At 37.0% G+C, this 19,585-nt stretch overlaps 1 protein-coding gene across 1 annotated transcript in view; it reads left to right on the top strand.

Moving 5' to 3' along the window:
* Positions 1-16,928, top strand: part of CSPG5 (chondroitin sulfate proteoglycan 5) — a 176,110-nt gene extending 159,182 nt beyond the window's left edge. The window contains exon 7 of the mRNA XM_053715645.1: positions 13,887-16,928. Coding sequence (XP_053571620.1) covers positions 13,887-14,048 — 162 coding nt within the window. The 3' untranslated portion in view covers positions 14,049-16,928. The remainder of the gene's footprint in view (positions 1-13,886) is intronic.
* Positions 16,929-19,585: the final 2,657 nt, after the last annotated feature.

Here is a 19,585-nt window from a genome sequence, read left to right as displayed (position 1 = left end):
TCTATGCATGTCTATTTAATATCAGTATCAAAATATCTGATTTTATATAAAGAAAGTCTAAATGAGCACAGGCACAAAGTCTCTATACAAAAACACACAGATCCAATAGGGAAGTTATGTCTGGTGGCTGCAGGCAGGAGGTGCACTATGGGCTAGTTTCCATTGAGCCATTTAAAATGAAGCCGTAAGCTACCGAAGCGGCCGACAGCTAAAAGTAGTTTTGGCTCCATATTAGTACCAGGTTTCCATTGAATTATTTAGCGCGTTGCGTGCAGTCGCCCTTTTCGTGTAGGTGTAAGTTGTGTTAATGCTTCCAGCCGATGCCATATTTTTTATTTAAATTTTAGATTATGATTTTTAATTTTGGTATCTTTAATTAATTTATTAGTTTAATAGTCTTTTTTATTTTTATGTAATGGGAGTTAACTTAGGGGGTGTTAGGTTAGGGGGCTTAGTGATTGTGGGGGGATGGTGGTTTAGGGGTTAATATGTTAAATAGGTAGATTGCGTTGTGGGGGGATAGCGGATTAGTGTTTAAAAGTTTAAATAGGTACTTTGCGTTGTTGGGGGATGGTGGATTAGAGGTTAATAACTTTTATTGTTAATTGTGATGTGGGGGGATGGCGGTTTAGTGGTTAATAACATTTATTGTTAGTTGCGATGTGGGGGGGATGGCGGTTTAATAGTTAATAACTTTTATTTTTAGTTGCGATGTGGGAGGGATAGCGGTTTAGGGGTTAATAACTTTTATTGTTAGTTGCGATGTGGGGGGGGGGGTTTAGTGGTTAATAACTTTTATTTTTAGTTGCGATGTGGGGGGGGATGGCGGTTTAGTGGTTAATAACTTTTATTGTTAGTTGCAATATGGGGGGATGGCAGATAGAGGGGTTTTGACGTGTCGGGTTTATTTTTGGGAGGTGGGTTAGATTTCAATAGGAAATAAGTCTCAAAAAGCTCCTTTTGCCTCTTTTACACCTAGTTGAGCTGGGTGTAATGTTTCTCAATGTATCAGCAGCCTCTGACAGTGTATTAATGGTTTGCACGGTCATTGGAAACCTGGAATTATTTATAGAATAGTGGTTTCTTATACTTTGTGTGGGACACAAAAATGTTTTCTTCAGTCGGAGTCCGATTGCTGAAATTGAGGTATAACGGCCCATTGGCAGCAGTCGGTGAACAGCATATTCCGACAGCATATTTATCTGTTTGCGAGTGCACGTAAAACTAACTATGGCTCAATGGAAAGGAGCCCTATGTTATTTAGAAATGGGAAAAGTCAGGGCCACTTAAAATGCATTCAGAAGCCAAACTGGGGCCTCTTGCTATTAAAGGGAACTAAAACCCCAAATTAGTCTTTTATGATTCAGATAGAGCATAACATTTTAACTTTCTAACTTCTATTGTCAGGTTTTTCTTGTTATCTTTTTATTGAAAAGTAGGAAGGTAAGTTGGGGAGTGTGCACGTGTATACACTATATGGCAGCATTTTTGCAACATTGTTATACATTAGCAAGAGCACTAGATGACAGCACTATTTCTTGTCATTTAGTGCTTCAGGCATGTGCACGCTACCTATCTAGACATCTCTTCAACAAAGAATAAAATGAGAACGAAGCAAATTTAAAATTAGAAGTAAATCGGAAAAAAAAAATGAAATTGTATTCTCTATCTGAATAATGAACGGAAAATGTTGTCTCTTTAAATTTTACAGCTCCACTTTATTTCATGGTCTACGTCTATTTCCCAGTTTACATTGAGGAAATAAATTTGCTACAGCCAAATCTTTCATCTTTTTTGTCTGTCTAAATATTTAATAAAAAAATAAATAAAGATCAGAAACTGCATACAAAAAGAGTGTTTTGCTAAATATTGCTATGATTTCACAGCAATCAGAAGGGCTAATACAGCTCAGCCAGACTCTGGGGATGGCTGTGATGCTCTGAAAGATGCTCACTGGACCGTTATTTCTGATGTGCCGCACCATCAGTTGCTAGGCAACAAGAGCCAGGGCTGCAGGGTAAAGGCAGCCCCGGGATAACAATTACAATCTGAGTGCACTGACTGGGATTAATATCTAGACTCATTAATGACACTGACCTTTTGTTTTGGTGACCGTAAAAATGAACATAGTTTTTTTCCCCCCTCTCTTTATATAATATTAAAAGATCTATTAAAACAGCTTTATATCTTTCAATACATTATTTGTTAGCGTTTCCTGCAAACTGGAGCGGAATCCTGAGGGGTCAAATGGTTTCATATCCTTGTTTGGTCAGATACATGTGTAAGAGCTGAGACATTGTTGTAATACAGAGTATCAACCTTCTCTCAGGGACCTCGGAAAAATTCCTGCGGCTGTTTTTGTGTAGTAAATACAATACTGCAGTGAGCGGCTTCAGAATAAAAAAAAAAAAGTTTAAAAGTCTAGTAATTGGATATGTCTGCGTGAAGAATGTATATTCTTGTTAAAAATGCCTCTCAGGTGGGGGGGGGGGGGGCGGAGCCTGAACATGCAGAAACATGGATGCTTAGATTGCTAGCTCCGATCAAACATCCTTTCATAATGCTATATAAAATATGCTGAAGTGGTTCATTGAACTAGCAGACCTCTCCTAACACATTAGGAACAAACAGAGCATGAAAACAGAAGATCTTCCCGCCGCTCTTAGAAGATACAGTACGACGACTGAGAACAAACCGCAGATACTACATGCAACACACCTAGAATACCGGTACAGTGGCGGGAGAGAGTATACGGGTGCCGCTTTACTTTAGGCCCCATACGATAATCAGGCAGCCATACCTTCAAACCAACTAATGTAATTTGATCACTGACACACGATCGTTTGTATATTGCTGATGATGATGTTCCGAACGACATCTAGATTACGCCACACCGAGGCCTCATTTGCGGCCTAACTTAAACGGAGCATTGAAAGAAACAGTGAGTACAGATCAGGAGACTGCCTGACTTACGAGAAATGCCTCTACATTAAAATGCACAAGATTTGTTTGTAATAACCACATAGAGACTTAACCTTTCTGACATATGAAAGAGATAAATTTATAGAACCGGGACACTACTGCACATACCTGAGAATCAGAGCTCCTAAGCGGTAAAGACATATCAAAGAAGGACAATAATCATCAAACATAAATATGACGATAGAAAACATATATATTGTCATAAAATGGCATCTAAAAGGGTGTTACTAAAGGGGAGAAAAATAGCAAAACCCTGATTCAATCAAGCACTTTAAACGCTTTATTTTCTGCACAAGAACATACTGAAAAAGAGATGAGAAATTCATCGCCTACTAAAAAAGATACAGCAACAGAGCAGATAAATCACCATACAACATTTACACAAGAGCATTTATTCCAAATGCAAGAGTCAATACAAAACTTGTCATCCAAATCGTACATAGCTGAATTGAAATCCTTCATAAAGTCAGAGTGCACTGTAATTAGAAGAGAGATTAATTACCTTGGTTCTACAATGGAGGAACTAGAAGATAGCCATGACACTTTAACTACAATGGTGCATTCAGCTGATAGCTGTTTGGCTCAACATGCTGCCTCATTACAGTCCTTACAGGATAAAGTAGAAGACCTCGACAATCGAGGATGACGTAATAATTTGAGAATCTGAGGTATTTCAGAAGCAATAGAACCAACAAATCTACTCACATACCTCATAGAGTTGTTTAATAATATAACAGAAACCACTCAAATATCTGAAATCTCTATAGAAAGAGCTCACAAGGCCCTAAGATCTAAGCCCCAACCATCCGTGCCTCTGAGAGATGTCATAGTTAAATTTCTTAACTACAGAGATAGGGAACGAGTGTGGACTTCGGCAAGAACCTCAAGAACGATAAAATACCAAGAACAGGAATTACAGATTTACCAAGATCTATGTCCGGCCACAATAGAGAAAAGAAAAGCTGCCAGATTTCTCACGTCAGTATTGCAAGACAACAACAAAAAATACAGATGAGGATTCCCCTTTAGTGTTATAATTAACAGTATGTCTACAGAGACTCTTCGGATCTAGCCTTTATTTCAAAGAACCTGAACATTCATATCCCGACTCCCAATGCAATAGAGGAAGGAGAGACAACCACCTCACAACTATCGTCAAAGACATACCCGCCTAGAGAACAACGTTCTCATTGGAGCACAGTGAACCGTAAGAAGGACAGAAACTCATCCAAAGACAATAACCCACTACCAACCTGAAGAGGAATGATCTTCACGTATTGAACACTGAGACACCAGAAGGATAAGTACTTAAAAACTGTATTTGCCTAAATTATAAGAACAGGTAGTGGATATAGTTTTTAAGAGCGATCTACTACAGGGCCTAACTATATTCATAGTAAACGAAACTAAAGCTATGTCCTTTTTGACACAGCATTGAGTCAGAATTAGTTAGCTTATTTAGAGAGCTTTCTTAAAGAGGAGGAGAGAAAAAGGAGAAAGATGGGAAAATGAGGGGAAAAAAAAAGAAGAAAATATACCATGAGAAGTTATGATAAGTGACCAAAGTTATCATTGTTATTCGGTATATAATGCTTGTTATATGTGTTTATTCTTTTTACCACATGATGGAGGGAGACAATTTACATCCCCACAATGCAACTATGTGATTGCGGTAACCCAACCGCACTTGTGTACTGACATCTGTTATTTAGTTATGTATTATGTTATTGTTATTATTGTTATATTCTTTTTTTATGTTGTACAACACCATAAATGATTACTGGAATGTCTCAGACGATCTATATGACACAAACGCTGCAATAATACTACACATTGAAGACGACAACTCAGGTTTTCACAATTCTATCAGGATAACTACATCCAAAAGGCATACAATGATACCCCTTGAACCTAAACACCTATTACACATTCTTACAGCTAATTCCAAGGGGTTCAATTCACCAAAAAAATGAAATATCATCCTATATGAATTTAAAGGACCAGTAAACACAGTAGATTTGCATAATCAACAAATGCAAGATAACAAGACAATACAATAGCATTTACTCTGAATTTCAAATGAGTAGTAGATTTTTTTCTAACAAATTTCAAAGTTATGTATATTTCCACTCCCCCTGTACCATGTGATAGCAATCAGCCAATCACAAATGCATATACGTATAGTCTGTGAATTCTTGCACATGCTCAGTAGGAACTGGTGACTCAAAAAGTGTAAATATAAAAGACTGTGCACATTTTTGTTAATGGAAGTAAATTGGAAAGTTGTTTAAAATTACATGCTGTATCTGAATCATGAAAACTTAATTTGACCTGAGTGTCCCTTTAAACGGCTGGCGGGGGACATTATCCTATTGCAGGAGACCCATTTTGTGAAGGGGAAAGAACCAAAAACTTTTCATTATAAGTTCGGTACCTGTTATTATGCCTCTAATTCCAAAAAGAAAACACAAGGTGTGGGAATCCTAGTGAGGGCCGGTATCCAAGTAGTTAGGGACAAGGAAGGCCAATATATACTGGTTTGTGGCTTATTATACGGACGCCCAGTGACAATACTGTCTTTATATGCTCCATCCCTAAAACAACATTTATTTCTTCAAAAGATAAATAATTGATTTTTGAATTTTTAAAAGTCACATTGTTAATGGGAGGAGACTGAATTTGGCGTTACAGTCGGAACTAGACTGCTCCACTACATACTCTTCTTTGCCACAATACAAAGTCAAACTTACTTTTAAAACAAATTGTAGTGAGAGCAAACGTTTCTGAGACCCTAGAATTAGAGGAGTATCACTATATTAAACATGATCAAATGGATGTAACTGAAGAAGAAAAAGAAAACAGAGGGGCGCCTCATATGTACATCATTATATCAGGATGAATCAGTCAAATGGACAACGCCAAATGGGTACTCACATTTAGCCTAAGTACACTTATGTACTGGTAGGAGCGGGCTGGTAGCTTGGGGTGTACCAGTTGACCCTCTTCAGGTGAAGATAGAACGATGCAGGAGTGCTCTGCCCAACTCGGTGTGTGGTAGATTCCAAATAGTGCAATGTCAGAGACAGTGGCTAAACTGTTCAAAAAGGTGCTGAACCAAGGCTTGTATAAACAAGTTTGTTTATTAAAAACAGATTAAAAAAGTAACAAGCAATGGTTACATATAATGCAACGCGTTTCTCAGCCTTAGCATCGGCTGTTTCATCAGGCATAATGCACATTCCAACTGACATACTATTTAAACCAATTCTAGCCAATAGTGAACAAATACACACCCATCATGGGCGTATAAAGGTATATACATTATTAATTGATTGATTGATAACAAACAACAATCATGTAGTAGAAATAGATACAAAATAAAACTATATAATATTATACAATATCAACTGTAACATGAATTGCAATCACAGTAATACCCAAGAAGTATATGTATATACACATATATGTAGCAAATTTTGATAAGATGTGTATATATATCCCAAATCTGCACATATACCATCTAACAAGCAAACATATAATGTGAATGGATTCACAGCACTGGAAACATGCACAGTCATAGCTTCCATAAACGGTATCATACTCATGATCCTTATGCCCCTACTAAAAAAAATCCATTTTGAATATTGGTCTTGTAATCCTCACACTAATATTTTGCAATACTTACAGTTAGCGATTGTGGTGTATAACTCAGCTCTTTTGAGTTTGGTGTGCATATGTTAATTTATCGCTGTATTGTTTATTAATACAATGTGAACGATCGAGGAGATAGGAAACTCTATGGGAAGCGTATATTGTTAAACCTATTCGGGCTGAGAATAACTCACATCAGTGAGGCTTTTTCGTTTAACTGACTAGATCCAATGATTGTTCCTCATTCCTTGTTACTCACTAAACTTGACCAATAGTATGGTACTGAGCGTATGACGCATAACGTAAGGCATACGAAATAAAAACTTAAGATGGCTCATGTTATGCCCTTATTTCAACTGAGGTGAGGCCAGTGTAATGTATTCATTCATAATGAATGAAATAGGAATGATGACGCCCTTGTCTGGGCGTGACCTACTCTGGTAATGTATAATCTATTGTACCTATAACGTTCGTTAATAAGATATCCCTAAATTCATGTTCACTGTGTGAAATGTTATGTATAAGGGGGTATATAAATGTGAAAATATATATAACTATAATATGCGTGCCCATATGTGGTGTGATTATGTGAATACTATAATAATCACTAAGGTATAAAGTGTTATCCTTGTGTATGAATCATAATAAAAAATAAACATATAATAGGCATCTGTTTTCTGAATCTTATAGCCTATTGACAATACTGTGATAAAATATATGTGTATAGGTAGAAAAACTAGTGCTACAAAATCCAGTATTTATATATGTATTATTACATTTTATACTGTGCTTATCATATTTATCATATATGTGGCTATGCTCATAATAGTGGATAAGCTATATTATTAGAGAATATTAGTAAACTAGTGCAAATAAAGATTGAGTGACTATGTGTGTGATGTTTTGAGAATTGATAAACTGGTGTGCCGTGCAATATTAATATTGAACCTGTTACAATCAATATTGATCAATAATTATTAATATTACTTTGCTATTATAACTAATATTTGAACTAGATGTGATACATGTTTATTTATTTTATCTAACAATTGTGTAACTAATAACGATATTAATTATAGAACCCTATCCTCCCAAGTTGTCTATAACTATACAGCTATGTGTGGTAGTGATTAATAATGAATAATATGTACCTAAAGAATTTGTCAAAGTAGCTATATTTAAGGAGACTACAGCTGTGCAATGCATTAGTGCAGTATATATTTGAGAGTCTATATGGTAGTGTATTGACAGTAATACTACAGGATTGACTAGAAAATAATGGGGAGGGGCTAGAACTATAAACGGACTCTGGCCGAATGACCATTAATAATAATATTATAGGACGATAATAATGGCGGATAATTTGAAAATCGACTATTAGCATGTGATCAGTGCTGATATACACCCACAAATAACCAATATATATAGAACATCACTATATAGTAATATACCACCCCCACATGTGGCCTACAGATCTCTTATCGAGGTACATACTATACTGGCACCTCAAAAACTGGATAGGTCAGAGGGAAATAGAGACTGGAAACGGTAGATCCAGTATGTCTCCCTCTGGCGTAAACGATTATATCTGTTTCCCCTGTTGGAGCATAAGATGCTCTCAAGTGGAGTTATCACAAAGGTATTGCGTTTACCATGTTGTAAGACACTATGTTTCAATGAACCAATTTTTAAATTCCTATTGTGTTCACTCCATCTTGTTCGTATCTTCCTACACGTGTGCCCTATATATTGTATTCCATATTCACATGTGAAAACGTATATGACATAATCCGATCCACAATCCATATGGGTTTTAATGTCAAAAGTTTCACCAACGGTATAGCTTGTGATTGAATTGCTACCATGAGTTAAAGATTTACACATATAACACCTCTTTGCTTTCAAGGGTAATGTATTATGTGTATTCCTTTTGGAAACCACTATTTTGCTAGGGGCCAGTTTCTGTTTCAGAGTGGGAGCAGGCCTGAAAACCATTCTTGAATTACACTCAAGGTTTCCTTTAAGATATGGATCCTTCAATATAATGGGCCAATGCTTATTCAGTATCTCCCTAATAATTTTGTGCCCTGAATTGTACTGGGTAATAAAAGCTGGACTTTGTGTCATGTTTGTCTGGTTATTATTCTTGGACCTAGGAACTTGATGTAAAATAAACCCTCTGTCAATATTCCTTGCTTTAGTATATCCGTCTATAATCAGATTAATAAGATAACCTTTTTCTCTCAACCTATTTATTAGAATGGTCGATTGGGTATCATACAATTCTATAGTTCCACAATTTCTTCTGATTCGCCTAAACTGGCTATACGGTATATTGGTCTTCCAACCATTTCAAAGATTACTTGAGAAATGTAGAAAGTTATTGCTGTCTACAATAGATCAATAGAGCGCCCCCTCGCCTCTTGTTCTCAAATGGATGTATATGCTGAAATAGTTGTGCTTTGGGAACAGTACACTCTCACATTGAATAAGACATAAGCAATTCACCTTTGGAATTAATAATAATTGAATGGATAGGATTTATTGTATTGACAAACAAACCTGAGAACAAACACAGCATATAGATAAGAACTGCAGCTAAATTAGGATTATTTGAACATTCCACAGTACATGATTCAGATTAATATTTACTGTTTTGGTTTGTATTATGGTTTTAAAATGTTAAACAGTTGAAAATGAATCAGCTTTTTTATGCAATTGGGAGCTGCGTCTCCGAATTTGTAACATGACAACTTTTTGATACTGAATAAAGGTGATTTAAAAAAAATGCCTCTCAGATGATGATATCAAACCAGCAATAATATTGCAGCTGTGAAGTCACCTTGCACTGCTGTCTGTGCTGTAAGTTGCCTGTAATATTGCCAGTGGGAGGGACAAACTACTTGTAACCCTTTGTATGGCTGAGAGAGCTGTCACTCACTGAGAAGAAATGCATTGCTGCTCTCTCTTGCATCCAGAACCGCATCTTAACATCATTGTTCTTTGTTTTCTCTTAATATGCATCTAAGTGAAACCTCCCAACATTTGTGGCTGGGTACCAGGGACTTAGGAGGTTGATGGAGGCCTGTCACCATTTTGTGGGTGGAGCTGTGTTGGGAGGGGTGGGATCATAGGTAGTCAGGGTCTGGGGCTGAGTTTGGAGAACACTTTCAAGCGAGGTACTGGGTGTTCGCTGAGCGCTCGGATGACGCAAGCTGGAAACGCTGGTACTTATTTGAGCAAGCTCAGATGCTTCTAAAGATGGCAGCCTCCATGAGCAACAAGTGTGTGTGTGTATATATATATATATATATATATATGTGTTGTGTGTGTTGTGTGTGTGTATATATTATATAAAGTGTTGTAAATATAATGATTTTTTCCTGCTCACCATCACTCAATCTTCAATAAGCGTCTCCTGTCTCCCCTGCTTTACGTAAATGCATGCCGGGAGTTGTAGTCTTTGGCTTCTTCGTTCTTCGTTGTGCTGTGAAGAATTTGTATGGGCAGCGTGGTGACAGGAGACGTTGCGCTGGGAGCGTTTTTTATAAGCTACCTTGCTGAAGCAGATGAGCTGGCTCTGAGCATTTGCCGAACGCGGCCTGGTGATTAGTGGATGTGTCCTGGTAGTTTGTGGGCGTGTCTGGGTGTTCCATGGTGGGGTCTAAAGGAAATTCTCTTAAATAGGGGTGGTTGGGAGGTCTGGTGGAATGCACTTTGCAAATATGTCTCACTCACTTGGAGGCCATATTATGAGGGGCATTATTACTAAAGGAGGGAGTTAAACAGTTTGCTTTGCAGGTTAGGAGGGAGATTAAAGTGAATGTAAATTTTGATGCTAAAGTGCCCGGTTTTTAAAACTTCGATTAAAAACAGGGGCACTTTAATTCACCAAAATTTACATTTCACTCCTGTTGTGAAAAAATATTTACCTTTTAAACTTCACAGCAGCTCCAGCTTCCTCCGGTCTCACAAGCCATTTCTGATGTCAGAAATGATTGATAGGTCATCCTCCAATCACAGCTTCCCCCCCGATGGAATCAGTGTCTGATTCAACAATGTGATTGGAGGAAACCGGATGCCTCATTTTAGACCCAGGAAGAGGCTTTGAAACGGGTGGAGGAAGCTGGAGCTGCTGTGAAGTTTAAAAGGTACGTTTTATTTCACAACAGGAGTGAAATGTAAATTTTGATGAATTAAAGTGCCCCTGTTTTTAATCGAAGTTTGAAAAACCGGGCACTTTAGCATCAAAATATACATTCACTTTAAGTAATTGTTTTCTTTGTTTCTTGAGTATCTCCCTAAAAAGGAAATATATTATATATTGTTTTACAAGATGATTCCTCGTTATCGGCAGCAGTAAGACCAAATCAAATTAATTCTGTTTTAACCCATGTGAGACGGCACTAACCAGCGCCTGTGACAAGTGTCACGTTATGATGTAAATCTGTACTGTGGTCTGGCTGTCACGTGCGCCTTTCCAGAGAAAGAGATTTATTTATAGTAAACTCGCTACAGGCAAACTTGCTCTGTAAGGTAAAATGTGTGCCATAAAGTGGCCTGCTTGCTAGTATACAGAAATAGTTAACCCATCGACTGTTAGGGGGAATCTACAACATAATGCTGTGTAGTACATCACAAAAAGTTACTTTATTAGAGAAAAAAAATCAAATTCATTTAAGAAAAATTCTAATAACCTGAGACACACCATAGAAAATGTAATCGGCTTGTGTCTTCATTGGATGACTATTTAAATGATTAGTATATGAGGCACGTTTGGTTTGTATCAGATATTATACAGATTAAAAATCAAGTGAAAACTTGCACCTTTTATATGTGATACATGACCTGAAGTTTAAAGTGATATGAAACCCAAAAAAATGTATTTAGTGATTCAGATAGAGCATGTGCATTTTTTTTCTCTTGGTATCTTTTTTTGAAAAACTTAGGAGCTGGCTAATTTCTAGAGCACTATATGGCAGCAGTTTTGCAAGAATGTTATCTATTTACAAGAGCACTAGATAGCAGCACTATTTCTTGCCATTTAGTGATCCAGATGCCTACCTAGGTATCTCTTCAACACAAAACATCATGGGAACAAAGCAAATTTGATAATAGAAGTAAATAGGAAACTATTTTTTAATGGTATTATCGGTCTGAATCACAAAAGTATATTTTTGGGTTTCATATCCCTTTAAGAAGTCACTCCAGACTCCACCAGTGATGAATGCCTATTGTTATTATTGCTTTGTAATGGCAGTATTATTAATAAAGCTTGTTTTAAAAAAAAAAGAGAGAGAAATAATATAGCTAAAAAGCTAATTTACAAACACTGATTATTGTTTAGTGGTAAATAACCTTGAATTATTAAATCTGGGTTGAAGAAAATAAAGGCAAAAGGCTATACCTGATTAAACATTATTAATTAGATCAAATCACTATTTAAAAAAATACAATACAGACTTGGGAAGCAATAGAATGACGCAACTCTATAGCCATAGATCCTAATTAGCGTCCACTCCTTTTGCTGTGCCAAGCTTCCTATAGCACAAAAATCTGTAGATTAGACCACCTAGTATAACGCAAAGACCATTCTGCTCACAACTTTTCTCTTTTCATTGGCTGCAGTAATTACTCGTATATGACGAGAAAATAAAATGTCGTTCACAAGTAAGTACATTGCTGGAAAACATTGACCTTTTATGTCACTAATTTTCGGCTCTTAACACAAATATCTTAATCACATTTCCTTAACAAGACCTAAACCCCCCCACAATAAAGACATCAGACTTAGCTTTGGTATAAATTGGCCGCAGCTCCTTTATTAATAAATAACTTTATAAACTTTAATAACTTCAATAAATAACAGTGCAAATAATTCCAAAAACACATTACATATAACAGCGGTGCTAGACCTAAATATAAAATCTGGCCGTTACTCCATCCACTGGACTCAACCGTGCAAATTGATTGAGCCCGTAATCAACATAATTCTCTAAGGAACCCCTTGCCCTTAGAGACCCCATCTTAACTTCTCCCCAAGGGGATGTAAATACCACACGAACACTTTGGCCATAATTTACTTCAAGTGTAAGGGCTAGCACCCCCGCCTACCAACTGCGACAATCAAAATTGAAACAAAACAAAATTCTTAGCAAACAGAAAAACAACAGGGACGGGTGGGAGGGAGATACTTCCTTCACTTTTCTGAATAACAACTGCTGGCTTTCCCGCTCAGCCACCAGGCTATAACACCTCGCGGCTCCTCCTCCACTTCCTCCCCACCTAGCCCAGCCTTCATTTTGCTCCGCGGTCAAAGCTCCCTCCAGCTACGCTTTGCACCGCTTACAGGAGCCACTAAAATGTGCGTTGCCGTGTATTACCAGGATACGGAGAACTGAAGATATGTTGCCTGCAATTTGCATTTTTATGATAATGTTGGGCTAAATGAGGAAATCTTGGAATACATTTAAGGGAGAAATATGTCACCCTGTGGAATCCATATCCTACCATATATGTATCTCTAGTCTGCAATAGCAATTCTAGGAATCTGGGGGGGTTGAAGGTGTTAGGTACTACAGTCGTAATTGTAACCCCCTTAATTGTCTAAGATGCCAACAGCCATAAATTTGTAAGGTAGTCATTTTCTTGCATGTCCTTTGCCCTAATTAGGACAAGGAGAGATAATTATGAGGAAAATGTGGATATAAAAGGAGATATAAGATAAGAACAGACCCTGCATAATATTGTGAAGCAGCTGCCACTAAGCAGTATTACAAATGGGGCTGCATTACCATTTTTAGGATGGCATTAGCACCATGTGCATGCTGCTGCACCAAAATACCCACTAACACTGACTCTAAATGGTTAGTATGCACTGGGCACAGATCATGCATACCCATCAGTGAAGATACGAATGCTGCTGGCTTGTAGCACTAGCACTAGCTAATACTTCAATTTCAGACTACCCCTTAACAAATATCTGACAAAATGAAGTATTTTTTTATTAAAAAAACTTCTAAGGGACGGGGTTAGAATAAATCCAGTACTGGAATTTAGGAATGCCAGGGATACATATAAAGATATCCTAACATTAAATTTACACTTCAGAAAGAAATTTAGGTAGACTTGGTGGACCTTGAAATTCTCATCGGCCATGAAAATCTATGTTTCTAAGAAATACAGGCTTTATTCCCTTTATGGGATAATGTTTAGTTCTGGTTTTGTTTAACTGAGTATCTCTTTTTTCACAGGAGGATCCCAACGCTCCTCAGAAGGTACAGGATCTCCCCAAAGCCTGTCTTAAGGATGAAGAACCCTTCAATATACAGAACTTGCACTCGCCCAAACATGAGGGTGGTAAAGGAGACCCTGACATTGTGGATGTCAACTGTGTCCTGAACAACTTAACATGAGCAAAAGAAAGTTTGTGAAAACCAGAAAGATGATTGACATCTTCTCATAACTTCTTCAGTGCTAACGAAGCCTGTGAATAAACGAATCACAGCTCTCTAAAGTACTGAAAGTGTTTAAATGTTTAATTACCACACTGCTCCCCCTAATGTAGCCCCAAAACCCTGGCATGCTTTGGTGTATTTTGTACAGATTTTTTGGGAAAAAGACAATACAGTGACTATGGGAAAGTGACAGACCTGCTTCATGTTACCAAGGATGGGCACAGTCAGACTGGACTTTTTTTTTATCTGTCATGAATATCCCATTCATAGAGGGGACCTTCATCTGGCTGATTGTGGTAACATTGTTCCAGACCCGCTTTTCACAATTTAGAGAATACACATTTACTGGAAGTCACAGAACATTCCTGCACTAATGGCACAGAGCCTACAGGAATTCTCATTATTGAATAACTGCATTCAATAGGATTAACCTTTTGGTTCCTGAAAGGGCAACCATGTATTGCACCTTCTCTCTTACATCCAAGGGGCAATTCTTTGGTATCATTAGTCCTGTTTCTTAAATGCTGATATAGATTATTTGTTCTACAAAAATGCAGATTTAGGATATCAGAAAAACTCAATAAAAAGAGCTAGAGAACAAATGACATGCAATTAGATTATCCTATACATTTATCATTACTAGATTTAAGCTGAGCTAGACATATACAGTCCTTGTGGCAAATCATCAAAAAGTCTATAGGAGTTTAAATTATGAAATCACAACCTCACAAGACTTGCACAAACAATCAGAAACAATACTGGACTGACAGTCAGGCACTCAATTAGATCATCAAGATCCTACCATTTAAGGAATTATTCAGATGGCATGTATGTGTAAAAAAGCATTTCTTAAACTGGAGTTAAATTGTTACTATACAATGAGGTTATACATTTTCTTACTTTTTCATAATTTAATCCAATTCTCAAATTAAACTACAGCATAAAAACTGAGATATATAGGTAAAGGGGCAGATACAAGCAAAGTGGTAGATTATATTTCTGGTGAAAAGTCTATCACATAATTTTAAGGTATTTTATAGTGCATCGACTGCTGCTTCCTGCTCAAGACTGACAGTTCTGTAAGCTCCTGAGTGAGACTTTATCTATGTGTTTAACACGAGTTTCAGGGTCGAAAGTGCAAAAGATATCATGTTCTAACAAATGAGAGCGTGCAATTTATGCACTATAATATCACTTTAAATACAAAATGCTGCCATACTTTAATTGTAAACATTTTGTAAAAAAAAGAAAAAAAAAAAAGATGGTCACTATTTTCGAGGGCAAACACTTTTTTTTCTTTTCTTTAAGAACAAGCCCGTACTTAAATGCAAACAAAAAGAGGTTTCAAGGTTATTGTTATTGCAAAACTACCATAATGATTTATGTGTACGCTGAATAAATTGATCAAGACAAAAATGATATGAGATAGGTCACACACAGTGGAGAATTTATCCCAATACAAAACATTCAGATGTATAAAGAAACATTCAGTTATTCAGTGTAAATATATAATAAATATAAATCTAAATAACCAACTGAAGTTTAAAATCCTTGTAAAAATAACTCCTTTAGATATAATGAGAATAAACCTGTCAGCTTGCAGCAATAAAGGGAATTCTAGGCCGCTAGATACCGTCAGTAGGAAAATGTCTGTATTCATTTTTTATTAAAAAAGAATCTGATCTGAGGTTTAAAGGGACACTGAACCCAAATTTTTTGTTTCATGATTCAGATAGAGCATGACATTTTAAGCAACTTTCTAATTTACTCCTATTATCCACTTTTCTTTGTTCTCTTGCTATCTTTATTTTAAAAGCAGGAATGTAAATTTTAGCAGCCATTTTGGGTTCAGCACCATGGATAGCTCTTGCTTATTGGAGGCTTACATTTACCCACCGATAAGCAAGCATAACCCAGGTTCTCAACCAAAAATGGGCCGGCTCCTATGCATCACATTCCTGCTTTTTTAAATAAAGATAGCAAGAGAACAAAGAAAAAATGATAATAGGAGTAAATTAGAAAGTTGCTTAAAAGTGCATGCTCTATCTGAATCATGAAAGAAAAAAATTGGGTTTAGTGTCCCTCTAAAGGGACAGAAAAGTCAAAATTAAACTTTCATGATTCCGATAGCGCATCCAATTTTAAACAACTTTTATCAAAATTGCTTCATTCTCTAGGTATCTTTTATTGAAGAGTAAAACTAGGTAGGGTCATAAGAGCTCAGGACTGTGCACATGTCTTTAGTACTCTATGGCAGCAGGATTTAAGCCTCTTATGAGCCTACTTAGTTTTGTTCTTCAATAAAAGATACAAAGAGAACAGACATTTTGATAATAGAAGTCATTTGGAAAGGTGTTTAAAACTGTATTCTCTATATGAATCATGAAAGTTTCATTTTGACTTTACTGTCTCTTTAAGGTAAGTTTCCTCTTTTGTATGACGTTGACAAGGATGTCAGTGAATTCTAGGTACACAATTCTTTACGTTCTAGATAAAGGTTCATTCTCATTTAGTAGCATGAGATAAAAGGTCTAACAATAATTTAATAATAATAATTTAACTACTTTAAAACCAGTTCTGGCTTTGCCTTTAACCTGAGACATGTAGACAAGGAATTGATATGTAATGCGTGTTGTGTGGCGTGTGCGTGCGTTCCCTGCGTGTTCTGTTTTTGCTTGAGTTGGCCACGTGCTCCCGTACTGCCATATATGTGTTTTCTAAAAAAAAAAGAGAGAACCTTTGCTGTGCTCAACTGACTTTTTTGTACTTTCACCTGACTTTTTTTGGAAATACTGTAAAATAATGATAAAAAAAAGAATAAAATGTTTTTAAAGTGAATCAGTTTTCAATTTATTTTAATAAAAATCTTGTTTGAAGAACTTCAAGGTGATAAATACTAAAGTATAAACTAAATGTAACAGATTTTTTACTTTATGTGATTTTTTTGAGCGTTTTTTTTTATTTCTGACTGATGCATTTGTTTTTAAAACATTTACACATAGTCCATGTCACAAAATTTAGTTTTCCTATATCTCTATTGCGCTACTGCAGTATTCAAAGTGTGTTTTTGCAAATCAAAAGTGAGTCTACATTCTGCAACATTTTTAAACACAGTGGCTTTCAGTGTGTCCAGGATGCAGCGACCAGGAAGTGGTAAGTAGCGAAAGAATTAATCAGCCACAGCAGAAGAGGCTTAATGAAGAAGCCATTTTGGCAACTCACATAGAAATGTTTTTTTTCCAGTGCTGCTGGCCAATATGGTTGCTCCAAACACTGTGTAATCTATAATTCAGGCCTTGAGGAGACCCAGTGACAAGGTCTGGAGTGACTTCTATTACAATTCTTCTGGAATGATGCATCAAAATGGGGCGGCTTTAAATTCCTCTGCAACTCTGACTTCATTTGTGCGACCCATTTCTGCACAAGTGAGCAAAAAAGTTTGACACCCAGTGAGACTAAATTTGGGCTGACAAGGAGAGAGATAGAGAACTGAGCCTCCTGGCTAAGCAGAGTTTAGGTGCAGCTGAGCTATGGCATAGATGACTTACATGACACTGTTTCTGCTGCAGTGGAGGAAGTGGACCAACTCTAGCTTGATTTCTAAGAAGTGAAGCTGGGCTGCCCAGCTCCTTGACTAGAATAGGAATCTTTGCTAGTGTCTGGTAAATGTTTTAGAAGAGATTAAGAGGGAGCAACAGTCTGATAGCTCAGGTGATTTGAGCTGTCCGCTGAATCAGCACATCCTACAGGAAAAGTTCCATCCCAACAGTCTACAGGAGGTGGGGAACATGTTCACTATTATAGATGCTTTTCATGGTAAGAAGGTGCTTACATTATCCTTCCAAGGGTTGCTAGATGAGAGTCATGTGCCTCCCCACTAATGGTTGATCAAAACCCCTAGGGGGCACTGTTTGCCCTTTCCTAATGGATGTCGGAATTCACTTTTAGCTTCACTGTGTTTAGAGGTTAGAGTAGGTGTACTATTAATTAGATGATATGGCTCAGGCTCATTTATTTATTTGTTTCTCATGTCCTCTTGAATTTTACCTTACACAAGTCATTAAGGTACAAATAAGGTCAGAGTTTGAGGCAATATTTTATCTCCTTCTAAAGTCTTATCAAAGTGAAATACAATGTCAAGCAGGATATATCAAAGAAGGAGAAAGAGTGATAGAAATATTACCAAAACAGTTGAAATCTTAGTCAGTGTCACTGGCATAAAACATTCTATGCAATGCTCCATTTTTTTTTCTTGTTACCTTGATTAGATCTTAGGGCTGTACCATACTTGTGGCGGCCTGGACTGAAGGAAATATAATAATCAGTGCCACTAGTGTGCCATGGCTCAGAAACATGGCACCATTGCAGGCAACTCCCTTTTTACTTGGTACTGGTGGACCTGGAAATGAATGTGCATTGGTTTTATCTTTAAGAAACAAAAGCTTTTGCTTTGTATTCATTGAGTTCCTGCACATCTACTCTGGTTGTAGCTGGATAAATCAGCCATTGCTACTTAAAATGGGTGAAATCATCAGTGAGATTCATTCATTTCACCCATTTAGCTAAATGTATTTGCTGGGTCCAGGGCCTGGTGGAAGGTTTCAGATCTCCTTAAGAAAGGCTTCCTGATTCTCATCTCACATAGGGGCAGCATTCCTTCTAACCTGACTTTGGTTGAGGAACTCAGATGAAGTTGAAGAGAAAGAAATCTTTAAGATCACATGGCCGATCATTTTCTTTCCCTTTTTCAGTTTTCCAATCTTTCCCTCATGGAATTGTCCCCAAGACAGAGCCTTGGAAATTCAGGTTTTTATCACCTGTTTTTTGCTTGTCAGAGAATTTGATAATAGGAGTCAATTAGAAAGTTGCTTAAAATTGCATACTCTATCTGAATCACGAAAGAAAAAAAATTGGGTTCAGTGTCCCTTTAAAGGGTCAGTAAACCTTAAAATTAATGTTATTTAATTCTGCACATAGCTGCACTTAGTCTTATGGCCCGACCGAGCCATAAGACTAAGTGCAGCTCGCTCCCGCTCTGTCTGACAGCAGGAGCGAGCTGCACTTAGTCTTATGGCGCGGTCGGGCCGGGCTGTGACTATACAGCTGGCCCGATGCGCTGAGGAAAAAAAACAGACCCGCTCAGCAGAGCCCAGAGAGAGGGTCTGTAAAACAGCGTTTTTTGCTAAAAATAAAAAGGCAATATTATGTTAAATAATGGTTGGCTAATATAATGTTATATAATTCTGCACTATGTGCAGAATTATATAACATTAATTTTAAGGTTTACTGTCCCTTTAAGGATCCTGTTGCTGCTTCTAGAGTTCATGGACAGCAGAAGATAGGAGTAGAAACCATTGCCTTGTGTTTGACTGTATTTGAGTTTAATTTGTTCTAATTTGGTGTCAATAAAATATATTTTATGACAAAATTATGCAGAAGCAGGTGATTTTTGCTTTTTTTTTTTGTTGTTGTTGCTATTACACACTGCTTTGGCA

This window comes from Bombina bombina, chromosome 5 (assembly GCF_027579735.1).
Source record: "Bombina bombina isolate aBomBom1 chromosome 5, aBomBom1.pri, whole genome shotgun sequence".
In the NCBI taxonomy this organism is placed as follows: Eukaryota; Metazoa; Chordata; class Amphibia; order Anura; family Bombinatoridae; genus Bombina; species Bombina bombina.
The sequence above is the reverse complement of the archived record's forward strand: the minus strand, read 5'-3'. Positions and strand labels throughout refer to the sequence as shown.